The sequence below is a fragment of the Gavialis gangeticus genome, unplaced genomic scaffold (assembly GCF_001723915.1).
Source record: "Gavialis gangeticus isolate Ggan-Ray unplaced genomic scaffold, GavGan_comp1, whole genome shotgun sequence".
NCBI lineage: Eukaryota > Metazoa > Chordata > Crocodylia > Gavialidae > Gavialis > Gavialis gangeticus.
In genome coordinates, this window is record NW_017729004.1 from 67,807,793 (window position 1) to 67,826,972 (window position 19,180).

The window sequence follows — 19,180 nt, forward strand, 5'->3', positions numbered from 1 at the left end:
AGATCAAGGCCTCTGCATTGAGGGAGGGGTGGGGCTGGGGAGCAGAGACTGGGGCAGGCCCCCCAGCAATCCGGCCAACCACCCCAAACCCTCCATGCCACAAGTTGTATCATTGTTCACCACTGCCAAGAGCTGAGCAAGTATCAGTGGGGGGGAGGTTTCCTGGGGCAGAGGGAGTTAGGGGGCTAAATATAGCCCATTGTCCCCTGCCCATGAAGCCCCCATGTAGACTCCACAAGCCCCTCTGATCCACCAAAACATCCCAGCCCCCAGCAACCCCCAGGAGTCCCTGCTTGCCACCCCATCCTCCTAGGGACACCACTTGTCCCTACATGCCCTCGTGGATCCTAGCTGACCCCCCCATCCTTCTGCAGACACCGCCTGCCCCACCAATCTCTCTTGCAGATGTCACCTGCCCCCTATCCCACCTGTGGATGACACCTTCTCCCCCATCCCCCCACAGATCCTGTCTGCCCCCTGACCTGTCCAGAAACCCCCAACCCCCCACTCAGGGCCTGCTTGCCTCCAACCCCCCAACTCCCCTGCTAGCCTCCCCCAGCCCAACTTACCTTATATCGGGTGGCTGTTTTTAATACAATTTTAACAATTTACCCCAGATGTAGTTGCAACAAAAAGTACTCATAATTTGTGCCACTATTTCAGTGGACATCTATTTGCTTTATGGCAGGAAAACACAAGCAACTGGGACAACAGGTGATGTACTTTTTGCTCAGTGAAATGGACAACTGCCGGAACAGATCACAACAGAGATGATCTGCTTTAATTAGCAACATCTATTTCTACCTTAAGTGTAAAGAATGGGTAAAGCAGCAGTATAGTCAGTCAATTACAAGAAATGAAGTAATTGAGAAGAGAAGCTTCAGAAAAACGGTGGGAGACTTTTTACAGAAACTGTGATTCCTTATGTGTCTAAACATGCTCCAAAGTAGACAGAAGTGCTATGTAACCTTAGTAACTAAGTTGATAGTAGCCTGGTCCACTTGCTGTTTTGACTGCTAATGTAAAATGAAAGTATTTCATTTCTGCAAGCATTTCACTGTCTGTATAAAAGAACACAACCTTCAGTAAAAAGTTAATGACACAGTTCCCTCAAATATATGAATGTCAAATCACAAAATGAGTCTAGAATAAAACATGCTTTTTAAGTTGCCTAGAATCTATTGGTCTTAAAAAATTTTACTGCCATATGCACACTTTCCCATGTACATGTTTTTGGAAAGAATAGATCATTCATTACATTAGTATGACTTCCACTACTTACCTCCTGAAAGGAGCTGAGGTTTGCTTTTAACAGAAGGACTGCAATGAGGGACTTTGTTGTTGAATGAGGTAAAGAGATGTTCACTGAAATCATCGGGAAGTTCTGCATCCAGAAAGGTCTTCATGAACAGCTTAAAACCATCTAAATCAATTGTCTAAAGTAAAAAATAAAACATTTAAGCTTTTGAAGTTCAGAATAAATCTCATTTTATTTTAAACAATTTTAGTTATTAACAGACATTACATCTGCTTTAATAACAGTGGTCTATGCGATAAGGGTATCATCATATTGTTTTAACTTACAGAGTTGGAGTTCTGTTTTTTGGGGGTGGGAAGTTGTGGTTTTTTTAAATTAATACCCACAAAATTAAATCAAAATGTTATGATTATTATTTATCCTCTTTTTACACAAAGGCCTGGTGAACCAAAAGTCCCTTACACCAACAGAGTGACATTAAAGGACCAACAATTCAGGCAGCTGATGACATCTCTTGCATCACTTTTTGCAATTTAATCTCATTTTCTTTTGTACTCTGAAGCAAGGTAAAAGAAAGTGATTAGTTAGCTTTCATTATGACTTTTATTCTTTTAATACAGTAATAATATCAGTTATAATTAATTAATTGTTAAACTATATGATAGCATTTTATCCTAGTGAGTAATATGGAGTTATGATGAAATAAAGATGTCATGGAATAGATCAAGAAAACTTGAAATAATTTCACTTGTAAGTTTGAACTGTGTCATAATTATACACTAATCAACACAGTTACAGTTACTCCTTGCTTAACATCGTAGTTACTTTCTTGAAAAATGCAACCTTAAGTGAAATGACGTTTAGCGAATCCAATTATGTCACAGTAGTTATCTGGAGCAGGCAGTGGCCAAACAACGTTATAACCAAACATTGCACGACTTTAAACGAGTATGGTCTCTAATAGATCAGCAATGTAATAATGAAACAAGGTTAACCGGGATGACATTAAGTGAGCAGTACCTGCATATTGTTATGTCTGTGATTATACTGAAAAGGACAACTTAATGTAAAAGAAGAGTGAACGATACAACCTTTTTTTTTTTTTTTTTTTTTTTTTTTTTTTTTTTTTTTTTTTTTTTTTTTTGTCACAAACCAGGAAAGTGAGTTTTCCTCCTTGAATAATGTCATGGTAAAACTGAGGAATCATATTTGGGAAAATTCTCATTGCAGTCACAGCGATATAACCCTATCACTCCTTCACTTTACTGACTGGAACATCAGCAGCGTAAAGGACTGTTAAGACTTGCACTAATTTACACGAGACAGAAAAACTGGGGGTCACATTTTCAAATATATCAGTAACTTAAGACTCTACATCACATTTACAGAAATGACTTGGGCACGTGGGGGGAAAGTAAAATTTGTAGTATCTTCTATTAGATACTATAGTTGAAAGAATTAGGAGACAAGTTTTCAGGCTACCAACCATCTGTCACCAAGCTTGGGAAAGAAGCAATCACAGTCCAGGCTAAGTATAACTCAGAACGACTGCTTTAGTTTAATCGATTTAAACAAAATAAATTTAACTACTTATTGTACAGAGTTATTTGCATCTGCGTGACAATGTCGTTTGCATAGTTTCAAGATTAGGTCAGTGAGGACCCTGGGGAGCCCCAAGATTCTTTTGAGGGTGCCACAGGGTTCAAGAAAGTAAACACCTGTTCTTCTTCGCCTGTCCCTACGCAAGGAGGTAAGCGCAGGCTTGTCTCTGCCCAGTTCCACTGCAAGGAGACAAGCTCATGCAGGTCTCTGCTTGCCCCTGTGTGAGGAGTGAAGTGTTTGGTCCTCCCCACTCTCCTGTGTACAGAGCTAAGTGCAGGATCTCTGTGCCCTGCTTCAGTGCAAAGAGCTCATCCCTGCCCCACAATGATCCTGCCTTGAGCAGGAGACTGGACTAGTTGACCTCCTGGGCTAGGGACAAACATTCAAAAAGCCGGAGCCTTATTTGATTCAATCTTTACAGGTTAGTCTAACCTGCCTAGATGGAACCAATTTGCAAGTGAATAGACATTCACTTTTAATGTAGGAAATGCAGGCACATGCCTGTAGTGGCTCAGGCCAGAAGCCGGGGAGCGATAGAGAGCACCCTTGGCTGCAGGGAAACTATGCTGAGGGGGCATGGCTAACCTTGGCAGTAGCCTCAAGTGAACTAGCCAGGGAGGGGGTTTAACTCCCCCCTCCCTGTCCCACTGGCATGGACCGGAGCCAGGATCCACCTGATGCTCTCTCCTCACCGCTCAGCAGCATGGCCACCTGAGACAGAGTGGGCAGGAAGTGGGTTTACTCCCCACTCTGCTCCCTCTGCCCTCAGAAGAGCACAGCCGGGGTCTGCCAGCCCTGACTGCTCTCTCTTCTGGTCACTCCCTGTGTGGGGTGAGAAGTGAGAAAAGCTCCCTCTCTGCTCCCTCTGCCAGATGCGAGAGGGAGGGGGAAATAATACCCCCTTCCTGCACCCTTGCCTAAGGAAGCCATGCTGGCCAGCCTCTGGCCAGGCCCCCACCCCTGCCATTGTGGCAGCAAGGGGGAAGCACCAGGTGGATCTTGGCATTGGTCCATGCCAGTGGGACAAGGATGGAGGAATTAAACCCCCTCCTTTGCCAGTTCACTTGATGCCATTGCTGGGGCTGGCCACGTGTCCACCGCTGAAGCAGTGAGCGGAAAAATGCCTGGCAGGTCCATGTTGGTGGGACAGGGTAGGGAGGGAGAAATAAACCTCTTCCCCTTTGCCTTAGGTGGGGCCGGCATCTGGCCATGCCCCCACCCCTGCCTGCCCCTGCTCAAGGTAGGGAGCAGAGGGGCAGAGCCTGCCTTGCTCTACTGGAGCAGACAACACAGTACAGCCCAAGGCTGCAGAGCATGCCAGGATGCAGGGGGACTCTGGCTTAACTTAAACCAGTAAGGGGTCTGGGACAGAAGTTCCATAAACTGATTTGAGCTCAATCAGTTGTCTGATACTACATTCAACCAGGTTTATCTCAAACTGGTTGTGGCCATTTTGGCCTGGTTTACGTGCACTGAACTTATGTTCTGTTACAGGTTTAAATCAGTTTCCGATAACTTAAACTGGTTTATGTGTAACTTCTGTCCTAGCCCTGAGGTCCTTTCTAGTTCTACTTTTCTATGATAAGAATGTGGCCAGTGATCACCTCTGAAGCAAAAAAAAAAAGACAGTAGATGAAAAGGCACCAGATATATATTAATGAGCCAATGCCTTCGTTTAGTCCATGGCTTTTGGTATTCAAGAAAGTTACAGATTTCTCTTTCCATGACTCCTTGGAGGATAAGGACTATGAAGTGAGAGATGGAATAGTTGTGTTATGAAAAGTGTTCTACCACTTATGAGGTTGTGTTACTTTTCTTTATCCTCTTTCTGTGGGACTTCATGCTGAAGTGTGGTGCTGGTGTTTGTTTGCATGCTGAGGTTACTGCAAGAGATGAAAAAACATGGAACCTAACATAAGGGTAGCTGAAGCAAGCCCCGTCCACACTGAGTATGTTACTGGACATCATGGGCGACTTGTGCCGGACACCAGTCAGCAACTGGGGGGATCCCCCCCGGCCGATCTCACTGACCGAGGGGACAGAAGGAAACCCCAGTGGCCAATCACAGTGATGTGGGGGTGGGAATCCCCCAGCAGCTGATCACGCTGACCTGGGGGGGTCCCTACGCATCACCACTGCAGGACAACAGTGTTTTCAACAACTGGACAGCAATGCTTGCAATGGGAACACCGAACAAAATTCTACCCAACGTGAGTAACACTAGTGGAAACTAAGAGACGGTATCTAGACCACAATATTATGTACAAAATCTCAGACTGGGTAGAAAATGTAGATTATCAACTTGTCATACAGTGTAGTCTCCAGGGAAAATACCTACTGTATGTATCCTCCTCAGTAAGTTTTAGCAGTCCACATTTTTTTCACATCATTATAAATTTCAAGCTACGAAGTGGTAGAATACACTTTAGTTAATTATAATGTTTTCAGTAAGACAAATTATACTTAAATGAATAGCAATTAAAAATTTAACTACAAGGCAACATTGTATTATGTCACAATTCACTGAAAACTGGTCATTTGTCAACAGCAATACAATAATGTTTTCAAATATGTTTTTTGTGACAACTTACTAGTATAGTAACCACTAATTCAACATTTGAAATGACCCAGTAATTTTACCATTAGATTAGGCATTAGTGAATTATGTCCAAGAAATATTTCATTCAATTAGTTACAAAGAGCTATAATTAAGAGGGAACTGAAAATAATAAAAAGAAAAATGTTGCAGAAACTGGGCTTTCATATAAATTGGAGGATATGGATAGGAGATTGGAAATTACATTTCTAGCCCTTAAGACTGCAGATGAAGCCTTCTGTGCATATTGTACGCACATACTTATACCTTGCTTCCTAGAAATACTCTTCTGGTTCATAGATATCTATCTAACAGCAGGGTTTTGCTTGTTTGGTTTGGTTGGGTTTTTTTACCACATACCACCGCCCTGCTGGCCCTTGGTTGTACATAACCCACTCCTTCCTGGGAGGAGATCCTGTAGCCCAGGGGCAACCTGCATCTCCACAGCACCCTGGAGCCCACTAGAGCTGGGTCCTTGGTGGGTCCCTTGAGGGCAATAAAATAAAAATAGAGCTGCTAACTCCCCTACACTACTCCCTACCCACTCCCACCCTGAGCCCTAAACAGCAGCTGCAGACAGTGGACACATACTCCCATAAGTGGGCTGCAAACAGTGCACCACAGGGGCAAATTCGATCTTGATCCCTCTGGGGCTCCCAGACAGCTGCCCACCTCACCCCACACCCAGCCCTGCTTTGCTCTGAAGCTCTCTGCCTGCCTGTGGGCAATTCTACAGGTCTTTGTATTACCTGTTCAGAGACCTAGCAGGTCTCCAGACCACCTGGAGTAAGCATCCCACTCTGCCCCAGCAGTGTAGGAGAGAGGTCCCTGTGGGTTGCTGCAGTGTATGCTGCTTTCTGGACACAGCCTGGTGGCCCTGAGGGGGCTCCACTGTGGCGTGTCTTACTCTCTGCAGCACCATCAGCTCCTTCTTCTGGCTGGTAAGTGTGCATGTGTGTCACCCCTCATCCCAGATTTGCTTCAAGATAATAAGGTCACTATACTTGTAGTTAGCTGCAGGGCCTCTGTTACTAAACTGTGCAAAATGTTATCATCATTATCCATTAATTGCCTAAAATTCTAGAATATAAGGGGCCTACTTGCTGAACATTAAGAAAAACCAGAAGACTAGGAAACCATGCACTTCTTATACTTGAATTAGTTTCAGCAAATTAACATGTCAATTATAAAACTTCTTTTCTTACTCAGACACAAATATTGCATTTACCTTGAAAACAGACTACAGTGACTCTGTAAAGAGAAGAATTAGAAATACATACATTATACAGCTACCTAAAATAAGAGGTGGCAAGCTGTCACAAACAAATCTATAAGTGACTTAGGCAACAAAAACTCAAACTAACTCAAGCACAAAGCAGGCAATAAGAATTTAAGATGGCTGTAGGGATTATTTTCTTTATGGGCTTAAACTGGTTTAACCTATGTATCCTCCAATCAGTTCTAAATGGTTATAGAAATCAGAGGAAGTTTTGATTATGGACTAAATAAAGACCATAATGTGAGAGAAAGTCATCCCTACTCCTACTTGTAATATGACTGAAGTCAAGAAGACAGACACCATTTGACTTCTCGTTAATTACTACAGAATCAAAGAATGGAATTTTATTCTATCTATATATTTATATATTATTTTGATACTTCCTGAATCATGTAATTTACTGTGGTATCTGTAACTTGTGAAATTATTACACCCCAAATACACAGAAACAAAGAAAATTAGAGATGCAAGGGATCTCAGGAAGTTATCTAGACCAGCCAAGACAGAACTATCCCCAACTATATCATCCCAGCCAAGGCTTTACCTACCTGGGTCTTCAAACCTACAAGGATGGAGATTCCACAACATCCTTAGGTAACCTATTCCAGGTCTTTACTACCCTCCTTGTGAGAAAGACTTTCCTAATATCCAACCTAAACTTCCCTTACTGCTTGTCCTGTTATCTGCCACCACTGAGAACAGTCTAGCTTCATCATCTTTAGAACCAACCTTCAGGTAGTTGAAGGCTGCTAATAAATTCCTATTTAGGCTTCTCTTCTCCAAACTAAATAAGACCAGTTCCCTCAGCCTCTCCTCATGTGCCTCAGCCCCCTCACCATTTTCATTGCCCTCCACTGGAATCTCTCCAATTGGTCTACATCCTTTTTGTAGTGGAGGCCCAAAACTGGACACAGTACTCCAGAGGTGGCCTCACAAATGCCAAATAAGGGAATAATCACTTCCCACAATCTACTGGCAACATTCCTACTAATGCAGCCCACTCAGTCATTGGTCTGTTTGGCAACGAGGGCACGCTGTTGGCTCATATTCATCTTATTGTCCACTGTAACCCCCAGGTCCTTTTCTGCTGAGCTGCTGCTTAGCCTGTCAGTCCCCAGCCTGTACTGTTGCATAAGACTGTTCCATCCTTAAGTGCAGCACAGTCTCTCTGAATCCTAGTCCTACCCTCTATCTTATCTACTACTCCACCCAGCTTGGTGGAGTGCACCCAGTTGAGGGTGTACTCCATCCTATCTTCTATATCATCAATGAAGATGTTGAACAAAACTGGCCCCAGGATTGATCCCTGGGGCACTCCACTTGATACCAGCTGACAATTAGACATTAAGCCATTGATTACTACGCTCTAAGCTTGACAGTTCAGCCAGTTTACTATCCACTATACAGTACATTCATCCTACCCATACTTCCTTAGCCTGCTTGTGAAAATGCTGTGGTAGACTTTATCAAAAGCCTTGCTAAAATCAAGGTATATTACATCCACTGCTCTCCTGACATCCACAGAGTCAGTCATCTTGTCCTAGAAGGTAATCAGGTTGATCAAGCATGACCTGCCCTTGGAGAATCCATGCCAACTGTTCCTTAACAACTTCTCCCCCAGGTTCTCAGAAACAGATTGCTTGAGGACCTGCTCCACAATTTATCCAGGCACTGAGGTGAGGCTGACCAGTTTGTCATTCCCTGGATCTTCCTTTTTCCATTTCTTAAACATGGACACTTGATCAACCCTTTTGCAATCATCCAGAAGCTCTTCCAATTGCCGTGAGTTTTCAAAAATAACGGCCAGTGACTCTACAAATATATTGGGTAACTCCAACAACACCCTCAGGTACATCGCATCCAGCCCCACAGACTTGTACACATCCAGCTTTTCTAAATAGTCCCCAACCTGTTCTTTTGCCACCGTTGGCTGCTCACTTCCTCCCCAAACTGCTTTAAAATGCTGGGACCATATAAATGTTCTTTTAAACAAACACAGTGCTATTATGATCTATGGAGCAATGCCAATTGTAGTCTCCATGCTTGGAAGCAGTTGGAAATCAGACAACATGATGTATAATTAAACTACTACTTAATTAAGATTGTATTTCAACATCTTTCTCCTTCCAGTTGTAATTGGGATTACCATTTTATTATTTCTTGAAATCTATATTTCATAAAAATGTGCTAGAACATGTAATGTTTTCTATTTCTCTTTTCCATGACCCTCGAAACAGCTGTTCGTGTTGAAATACTAGACATGATTTTTTTAAAGAAGTCTCTCTCAAAAGCTAACAATATTTTTTTTTAAATCCCACTGAAATAAAATTTATTCTAATAGTCATATCCTGTTCTGCTTACAGGAATCTCCTTTAAATCACTAGGAATTTTGTCTGTGCCCAGCATCAGGATATAATTATAGTTGTACTAACTGGAGACGTGTGGTGTTTATTCAATGCATATGGGCAACTCCATATGTAACTGTTGGAGACAGTGCATAAACCCTCCTCAGGTACAAAATAAACTCATTTGAACCGTATATTTCTATGACTTCTGAGATATGGAGAGTCAGACAAGTAAACTTAGCAGCCCAGCTCCCTAAAAAGCAGAAAGTGAGATGGAAACAAAGCTTTGTATTTTCTCACTCTCTCTTTCCCAAGAGCCTGTGGAAGCCCACCTATATTAATTCTGCTCTGTGTAGGAATAGAACAGGGATCAGCCACTGTACAAGGTTTACTCCCTTTAAAATTATATGCCTGTTTTGACAGACCTCAAAACTGAAGTTAAGGGCCCAAGTCTATTACTTCCTGTCTTCTGGCATCACCTTGTATCGTAAGATCTATTGTAGATGCATGGAAAGAAGAGTGAAAGGATCCTGGGCAGTATGGATCCTAAAAGAGCTATACTGTCAGTAGAAAGAAAAAGGTTAGGAAGAATTGCAAGCAAGTTATCATTCCACAAATTTAGAACTTCCTGATCCCATACAGACCTATGATTCATTGGGGCTGCTGATCATAACACCTGCTTCCTCTTCACATACCAAACAACATCCTCATCAAAGAAGAGAACACTTGTAAGAAATTCCAGGAGATTTACTATGATTTTTACCATATGGAAGATAGAATGCTTGTATGTATGTGTATTTTGTAATTTTGAAGGCTATTTTTAACAAATAAAAATATTATCACATTTCATTTGAAAACTATAACTGTTCTTGCAAGCGGCTTACTGAATAAATTAAGAGTTAATATGATTTATTAGAAACCTGCTTGTTTTGTGATGCAGAAAATGAAATAGTGTTATTATACTATACAACTTTTTGTAGAATCAGATATAACAGATATGTGATCATAAAAATCTTTATGAACTTTAGGTATCAAAATAAACAGACTGATCAATTACTTTTAGGTTCATTCCTATGCAGTTAAAAGACACCAACCCTCAGATGTTTCTTCAGCATATTAATTGTGTAAGCAGAGATAACACAATCCCAATCAGACTTAAGAAGTCAGATTAAAAGGTTCATCTCTGAACATAAATGCTTACATACTTGATGGAAAATAATAGCACATTTTAATTTAATACTATTGTTTAATTTTGGAAAAAAGATAAAAAAATCATTACATAAGGGCCAGATGGGTTTGTATTTGAGATAACATGCGTTTCAATCCCATCCTTCCAGTTTTCAAACATTTAAAAGGATGCCATAAAGGTGGAGGAAAATTGTTTATCTTTGACACAAAGGCAGGACAAGAAAAACAAATTTAACTTAGTTCTTGGGAAGAGGCTCTATACTGCTAGAAAAGTAGGTTAATGAAACAAACTTCCTGGGGGAATTATACAATCTTCCCTCATTGGATAGATATCTGCCTGGGATAGATGAAAAAAAGCAAATCATGCACCTGTGCAAAGTGTCTGGCTAGATGACCCTTGAGGCCCCTTCCCACTCTATGATACTTTGAATCTGTGCATTTCCAATCAAAAACAAAATTTTGCAGCAGTGGGGAAGGAGCATCTTTCCTCTGAAAAGTTCAATGGACTGTAACAAAAAGCAGTGGGGTGGAAAGATAGCAGTACCTGAATTAAATTTTATGCACTGACACTTTTTTCCGTATAATCAACCATTACTTTCTCATGCCTGCCATAATTGCAGCAACTGATTTAAATTACTGAGATTAATCCAGAATTTGTTCATTAATCTCTGTGGACTTATTCCAGGTTTTTATCATCTTAATTAGTAATGGCTGCAAGTAAGTATTTTTGAGTGCACACAGTTTATGTTTTCATTAGGGAAGGTATAGCGTGTTATTTTTTTTCAATAGTCTACATTTTTCGTAAAGAATATTAATATTTAAAATGGTATCTAGTGGCAGTATACAACTCTTCATTATCATATGTGTATGGACTCTATTATCCATCTAAGTGTTAATACATAGAAATCAAATTATCATCAGCATAATTATAATTATTATGCCATATTCCCACAGCACTTGTAAATGCCTTCACAATACATGGCGAGCTGTAAATGTACATTCTGTTTCATGCTAAGACATTCAGAATAACTGGATCCCTGAAAAGGATTAAATCAGAAGCAGGGGAAGCTCCAACTGAATCAAACCATTCACCTGCTTATGAAATTGGTGCTAAAATCCAGAGACAGCTTAAGACTAGCTACATTTAAATTTTTTTGAAAAGGAGACTAAAATTACATTTTTAGATGCACAGGAAATGTAAGTGGAATTATAAAAAATATTTAAAGGTAGTAAATGTAATTTTAAATTACATTTTTAAGTGCACAACATTTCACCCGTTTTCCCCTCCACACTAATTGTAATGAATACATCTTTAAAGTGAACCTATAGAAATAATGCAGACATTTCTGCAAGCTTCAAAGAAAAGCTTGCTACCCTATTTAAAAAGACAGATTGATTAATCTAGATAGCTTGATATATCAATCAATCAATATCTATGTATAAATGAATACTCAAGTTGTTTGAGCTTTCACATTTCTTCTTCCCAGTCTCAAAAGTATTGAGAGATACAAAATGGCAAACCTCCCTCAGTATTTCTCTCTTTATAAATGAGTGCTGTTCTCAAAGAGTTCATAAATAAATGTCAGTCACTGCTATTGCCAGTTCTTCCCCTACTTGCACCTATGACGTGTCTGAACAGGCAGGACTGCTCCCTGTTGAGGCTTGGTTTGGCACAGTGGAGACTGCAGCTTGCAAGTTCCTACAGTGATGGTCAGGTTGGGGAGTGCCCCTGGGGGTTTCTCTCAGGGAGGAAGCAAAGGAGCTACAGGAAGTGGTGGTGAGGCTCCAAAGCATCCTCCACCATGAGGACTTCATCAATTCAGTACTGAAAGAGACCTGTAGAGGTAGACCTGCCAAAGGCAGCACTAGACAAGGAAGAGTGCGTGGACTCCCTGGAAGCTAGAAGCTTGTGACATCTGAGAGCAAAAAGAAACATTCATCTCTCCCTGCAGCAGTTTTCCTGGAGAAAAGATATGGAGCTGTTGCAACAGAGGAGGAAGACCACTTTCTGTTGGTGGAGGAGGGCAGGGCAGGCATCCCCAAGGTTGGGAGGATTGAGACCACTGCCACCAAAAGAAAGCAACAGGTGATAGTGACTGGAGACTGCCTTCTCTGGGGGATGGAGGCATCCATCTGCCAGCATAACCAGTTGGCTCAGAAGGTCTGTTGCTTGCCTGGAGCCCAGATCCAAGATGTCACAAAAGGATTTCTGAGATGCCTCCAGCCCTCTGACTACTACCCCATGCTATTCATTCACGTGGACACCAATAATCTTGCCAGGGGAGGGGGAACAGACCCTAAGTAGATCAAAAGCGACTACAGGGCTCTAGATGCAAGCATGAAGGGGTCTGAGGTTCAGGTGGTATTCTCCTCAGTCCTTCTGATAAAAGAGAAGGGCCTGGGCAGGAGCAGATGCATCCTGCAGAAAAATGCATGGCTACGCAGATAGTGTCACCAGCAAGGCTTTGGCTTCTTTGACCACAGGATGTTGTTTTAAGAAGGATAGCTAGGAAGAGACAGGACCCACCAGATGAAGAGAGGGAACAGCATATTTGCAGACAGGCTCACTAACCTAGTGAGGAGGGCTTTAAACTAGGTTTGCTGGGGGACAAAGACCAAAATCCTGAGGTACACAGGGAAGTGCACAAGCAAGAGGGGGCAACAGGGAAGCTTTCTCATTCTTCCTGAGAAAGTAGGACAATCAGCTAATTACCTCAAGTATCTACATGAATGCATGGAGACAGGGAAACAAGAGGGAAGAATTCTAAATTCTCACACAGTAACAGAACTGTGATGTGATTTGCAATAACAGAGACTTGGCAGGATAGCTTGCATGGCTAGAGCACTGTCACGATGGGTATAAACTGTTCAAGAAGGACAGGCAGGGGAAAAGAGGAGTTGTGCTTGACTGCTCAGAGCTCCATTATGATACTGGAGATATGCCTGTTAAAAATTTCTGGGTTAGGATCACAAGCAACAGAAACAAGGGTGATGTTGCAATGGTGTGTGCTATAGACTACCAGACCAGGAGGATGAAGTAGATGAGGCTATCTTCAAATAGCTAGTGGAAGTTTTCCAATCACAGGCCCTGGTTCTCATGGGGGACTTTAATCACCCTGCCATCTGCTGGGAAAGCAGTGCTTAGGCAATCCAGGAAGTTTTTTGAAAGTGCCGGGGACAACTTCCTGGTGCAAATGTTGGAGACATCAACTGGGGACCTTGGTCTTCTTGACCTAAACAGGAAAGAACTGGTGGGGAATATATAAGTTAATGGCAATTTGTACATAAGTGGCCATGAGATGATTGAATTCAGGGAGCCTCAGGAAAGGAAAGATGGAAAGCAGCAGATTAAGGACCCTAGACTTCAGAAAAGCTGACTTTGACTAACTCAGGGAACTGATAGGTAAGATCCCTTGGGAGGCACATCTGAGGGGGAAAGAAGTCAAGGAAGGCTGGTTGTACTTTGAAGAAACCATACTGAGGGCACAGGAATGAACCATCCCAATGTTCAGAAAGACGAGCAAGCACAGCAGAAGATCAGCTTGGCTTACCAGGGTCCTCTTCAATGACCTAAAACACATTACAGAAGCTTACAGAAAGTGTAAACTTGGACAAGCAACTAGGGAAGATTATAAGACCACTGCTTGGGCATGCACGGTTAAATCAAGAGGCCCAAAGCACAACTGGAGTTGCAACTAGCAAGGGATGTGAAGGGTAACAAGAAGGGTTTCTACAAGTATGTCAGCAACAAGGGGAAAACCAGAGAAAGAGTGGGTTCCTTATTGAATGGGGGAGTCAATCTAGTGACAGATTATATGGAAAAGGCTGAAGTACTCAATGCCTTTTTCACCTCAGTCTTCACAGACAAGGTCAGCTCCCAGACTACTGCACTTGGCAGCACAGTTTGGGGAGGAGGTGAGTAGCTTTCTTGGCAGTTTAAAAAAAGGTTTGGCACCTTAAGGACTAAATCACAAAGGCATGAGCTGTCATAGATAATGGAATCATAGATAATGATTTGGACTATTTGGGAAAGCTGGATGTGTACAAGCCCATGGGACCAAACACGATGCATCTAAGGGTGCTAAGGGAGTTGGCCAACTTGACTGCAGAGCCACTGACCATCATCTCTGAAAACCTTGGGAGTGGTCCCGGATGATTGGAAAAGCACAAATATAGTGCCCATCTTTAAGAAAGGGAAGAAGGAAGATTTGGGCAACTACAAATCAGTTCGTTACAGTGGTTCGTTACTTCATGTAATTTCATTTAGACCCCTGCCAGATGCTGAAGTAAAGGTGTGTTGGGATATCACTGCGTACAGATGTGGGCCTTTGCATTCCGTTGACATTCGCTGGCCTTCCTCTTCCCCAAGGCCAGTGCCAGTCAGCACAATTGGGTCGGTCTTCCTCACTGTTATCTTGCCTGCCACAACTTTGATGACTTAATTAACAGGGGGGAGGGAGAGGAGGGGTGATGACTCCCTGACCCAGCACTAATATTTTATGAGAAGAAAAGTTACATTAGAGTTCCTTCACATATGTATAAGCTGACAGTATTTGACTGACATAATATTGCTTTTCTTAAGCCCTTTACTATTCTACTATACACCTGACATGATAAAAAATTTCAGCAAGTTTTCAAACATATAACAAGCCTGAGCCTGTTTCTGTCTGTCCTGATATAACTGAAAACTCAGAAAAACCTGTTGCACCCCCATGCAGAAGTAACTAGTCAAATGCTTAATGGTTATAAGGCAACTTTATGTCCTGATGACCATACAATGTCTTTCTAATGCATTCTGTCATAGACTATACTGTATTAATTTTAAAACTATTTGCCATTTCTCGTATTGCTGAAGTTTTCTACTCTCCCGCTATCTCATTCTTGAGATGTTAATGATGTGATTGATACAAGAACCTGGTCATAAAAGGAATTTCAAGGCAATCTACAATATTCTCTGGATCTTTAACACACCCTTTTCTCCAAGCTTATTTTGAAACAGATTTAGTTGAAGAGCCACCACATTGAAACATGGTGCTAGATGTCCATTCTACCAGAATCTACAAGTATGCAAGGAGAGAACAGTTCCTTTCCTACTGTGGCCATAATAACTCTTCTTCCTTGCATTATGGCTGCCTCCCATGCTATTGTATACAGAAGCTAGAGAAGGAACAAGGGGATTGTGAGGGTTCTTCATCCTCCCTGAAGTATATCTACACAGAGACAGGTATTCTTTGGCTTAGAAAAGATTAGTTATTAGTGAATGATTTCTGACTATATAGTATGAAGAGCATGGAAGCAAGTAAAATGTTTATTTTGTTTTGCTGCTTATACAGTTTGCTCACACAATTTTCTTATCACAAGCAGTGCTGCATAAACATATATATGCCATTAAGTCTGATAAACAAAGTAATTAGCTTGGGAACCACTGTTCCTTCCCCTAGTGAGATTTTTATAATATAAACATAATTATTTTATTAATTATTCAATATAAGCACCAGGACTCAAAGTGTATTCTCTTGAATATTATCACACCTCTGGCACATTTAACCATCTCAGAACTGGTTTTGTAAAATGTCAGATATCATTATTGGGTCTTATAGGAATTAAGAGAAAACTACCGTTCTGATACAAATGGCTTCTATGATGAATACTCTTGCACAGAGGAAGGACAAACAGAAAGGACAACTTTCCCATGAAAAACACTTTTTGTAACATATTTTTTGAAGCAAGGAACTACGCAGAAAAATTACTTTTCAGTTGACATTTCAGAATATCAGTTTAACAGCTAAATATCATGCTACCTACCTACCTATCAGAAATGACTGGTAAACAAACTGACTTGATATAATTACCAGTGAAATATGCACGCAAGGATTGTGCTCCTGCTTTTTATACCCAAGAATGCATTGCCTGTAAATATTCATCAATGATGATGTAAAAAGCGTTGGATTTATTGAATGATCCTTGATTCTAATAAAGTATTTATTTCACTTTAAAAGAAAGTGAACCAACCAGGCAGTGTTTCAAAGTATTGTCAAATAAAAAGGGATACTGTTTCTCCTGTCTTCTAACCAACTATAACTGCCACAACATTAATTGGGGGGGATGGGAGGCGGGGAAGGTTGCACAACATTTCAACCATTTCAGATAAAATAACTGAAATCCTGTGGGTATAGATTACAATTATCATAAAATAATGTATTTTAAAAATACAGAGAATTTAAATTTTGTGGGAACACAGCTTTTTCTCATAAACTGTTAAAAACCATCCTTTAGTCATCATTAGTTTAGACTGGGGGAAGAAGGGGAAAAGTACATGTGAGCACTTGGAAGCTTTCTAGTTCAGAAAAGAACAAAAGTAAAAGGCCAGGGACTTAAGTGATACATCTAGATAGGTCCCTAAATCTACATAAATCCAATTTAAACATCTACAGAGCCAAACTCCCATAGCACAATTCAGACTGGCCCAGTTCTACAAAATCAGTAGCTACTTAAAATCAGGTAGTATCTTCATACTAGACTGCAAAAGTCCCTCAGTGCCTATATATGAGATTTTAAGCATGTTCTGTAGCAATCCATCTGCAACACCTAGAGTTCCACCTTCTGCCTAAAATTCATTAAAATGCAGATAGGTGCCTCCCACAGTATCTCAGTCCCTAACAGCACCCAATCGATTAGACATACTTGGAGCATACTTAATTCCCACTGCCAGCATAGAGTTCAGCTCCAAAACACCACTGGTGGTAGTGAACTACAGAGTCAATCTACTGCTATTGCCTTTCTGGCCCCATGATTCCTTTCTAGTCACTGGCCCAGCTTCCACAGGAAGGGTCAAGTATGAGCCCACCTAGACTGTTTTATAACATGGCAGCTGAAGCACTCTCCTGGGAAGTACGATACGTGGGTTTGAATCTTCTCTGGCTGAAAAGGGTGTGTACAGCAGTCTTCCATTTCCTGGGTGAATGATTTAATTACTAAGTTATTGTGCAAGAGATGAGTGCCACCAGTCCTCAGCATTTAGATGCCTACCCTAAGAGAAACTAAGTATTTTGGACTTCAAATGAATGGAAACACCTCAATGTGCAGCCGGATTCAGCTCCTAAGGTCCTGGGAGGAGATAAGACACCCCTTTTTAAATGTTACTTACTGGCTGCCCCTAGGATTGTTGAATCACCCTTTTGAGAAATCTCTTTGCATTCTCTGTATAGAGGGCCCAGCTGCCTACCACTATCTATTTGGATGGTTCCTGAGAGGTACCCAAGTCTCTTTTGCATATGGATCCAAAAAGCCTAGGATTTGTATCACCCCTCCCAGGAGGCACCTAAAGCAATTGTTCAACTGCCTACTGATGCTACTTCTCCACTAGCTTATACAAGAGTAAGCCAGAAAGAACCTTTGTTCTTATGCATTCAATAACTACATTGATCTGAGAGGAGAATCAGGACTGTAAGTTTTACCTGAGAGACTGAATGGGATATATGAACTGAAGGGGATCACAGGAATAATTTAATGCCACTAGAAACAGACCAAAAAAAAGCTAACTTAAAGGTGTTCTATCAGAAAATGATCATTACACAGATATGAAACGTTTTTAAAGAAACCTGACAACTCCAAGAAACTTTCAACAGAAAGCAGGTCAAGGGATCTAGCTCCCCAGGCTGCTTGCCTCCTTGTCCAGAAGGTTGCCTAATTCTCTAAGGATCCCTAGGCTTTCTGCCTGAAAGCTAAGGCAGCTCTTTAGGGCTGCCTGCTTGTGGGCTCTTTGTCTCCCTGGCTGGTTAGCTTCCAGAAATCCTGGCAGCCTAGGAAAACATTTCATTCTGGCAAAACTGAAATATTTTTCTTCCTCTCTGGTGTGATCCCCCTAACACATTAGAAAGTAAATATCCCCTCCAAGGCTTTATTTGCCTTTGCTCATTAAAGAAGCTTCCTCTATCATCATCCTAATAATACTTCTCTTCACTTGTTAGAGTTGAACTATACTTCATCTTTCTTGAACACAGGTAATGAAAACTGTCCACCATATTCCAGATGATGTCCTATCAGAACCTTTTACAGTGGAATTATCATTTTCTCTAGTCATCTAGTATATCTAGAGCTACAAAAATACATTGTATTTGTACTGGGTCCCGTTGTGTTTGTATTTATCCTGGAGGAGAAAAGTTCTGGGATTAGCATGTACACACATTGTCCTTTCAATAAGGGTTTAGTGAACAGCTGAATGCACTGCTGTTTTTCCACCACCGATTGGTGACACACTCCCAGGTCAAATTGTTAGCATTTCTTATCCTATGAACCTTTTTTAGGGTTTGTCCTGGGACAAAAGACATGGAGCTCTGAACAACTGCATGTTGTCCCAGGATAAAGTAGTTTTCTCCAGGACAAATGTGGCATCTGCTTGTAGCCTAGGATCATGTTTGCTTTAGCATCTGACAAAGCAAGTTACTTGAACCAGTTAAAAACTCATGCTTCTCTGAACCACTTAAACTTTAAGGTGTCATCCATCATATATTCTCATCTTTACCTTTTTCATAACCACATCACATTGGCAACTCAAAATCATCATATGATTGACAAAACCCCGGGCAGCAGGGAGTGGTTTTTCCTTTGTCATTACTATCTGCTAGACTCACAGCAGCAGAAATACTTGTTTCCGAAAGGAACTATTACAGTCCATTCCTTTTTATAATTCTAGTTGCTAAGTCCATATACTTCTTCCTGCATATATTGTAACTCTCCTCTCTATATTTCATAGATTTCATAGACATTCGGGCTGGAAGGGACCCCAGAGGATCAGTCCAGCCCCCTGTCCAGGGGCAGGAAGTCAGCAGGGATCACAGGATCCTAGCAAGATAAACACCCAAAAGTGTCTTGAAGGCATTCAAAGTGGGTGCTTGAAACACCCCCAGAGA

General features: G+C 41.4%; 1 protein-coding gene across 2 annotated transcripts in view; it reads right to left on the reverse strand.

Moving 5' to 3' along the window:
- The window catches only part of DGKB (diacylglycerol kinase beta), a 742,837-nt gene that overhangs the window by 596,997 nt on the left and 126,660 nt on the right, over nucleotides 1-19,180 (reverse strand). For both annotated transcript variants that reach the window (XM_019508504.1, XM_019508505.1), the window contains exon 4: nucleotides 1,283-1,436. In XM_019508504.1, coding sequence (XP_019364049.1) covers nucleotides 1,283-1,436 — 154 coding nt within the window. The remainder of the gene's footprint in view (nucleotides 1-1,282; nucleotides 1,437-19,180) is intronic.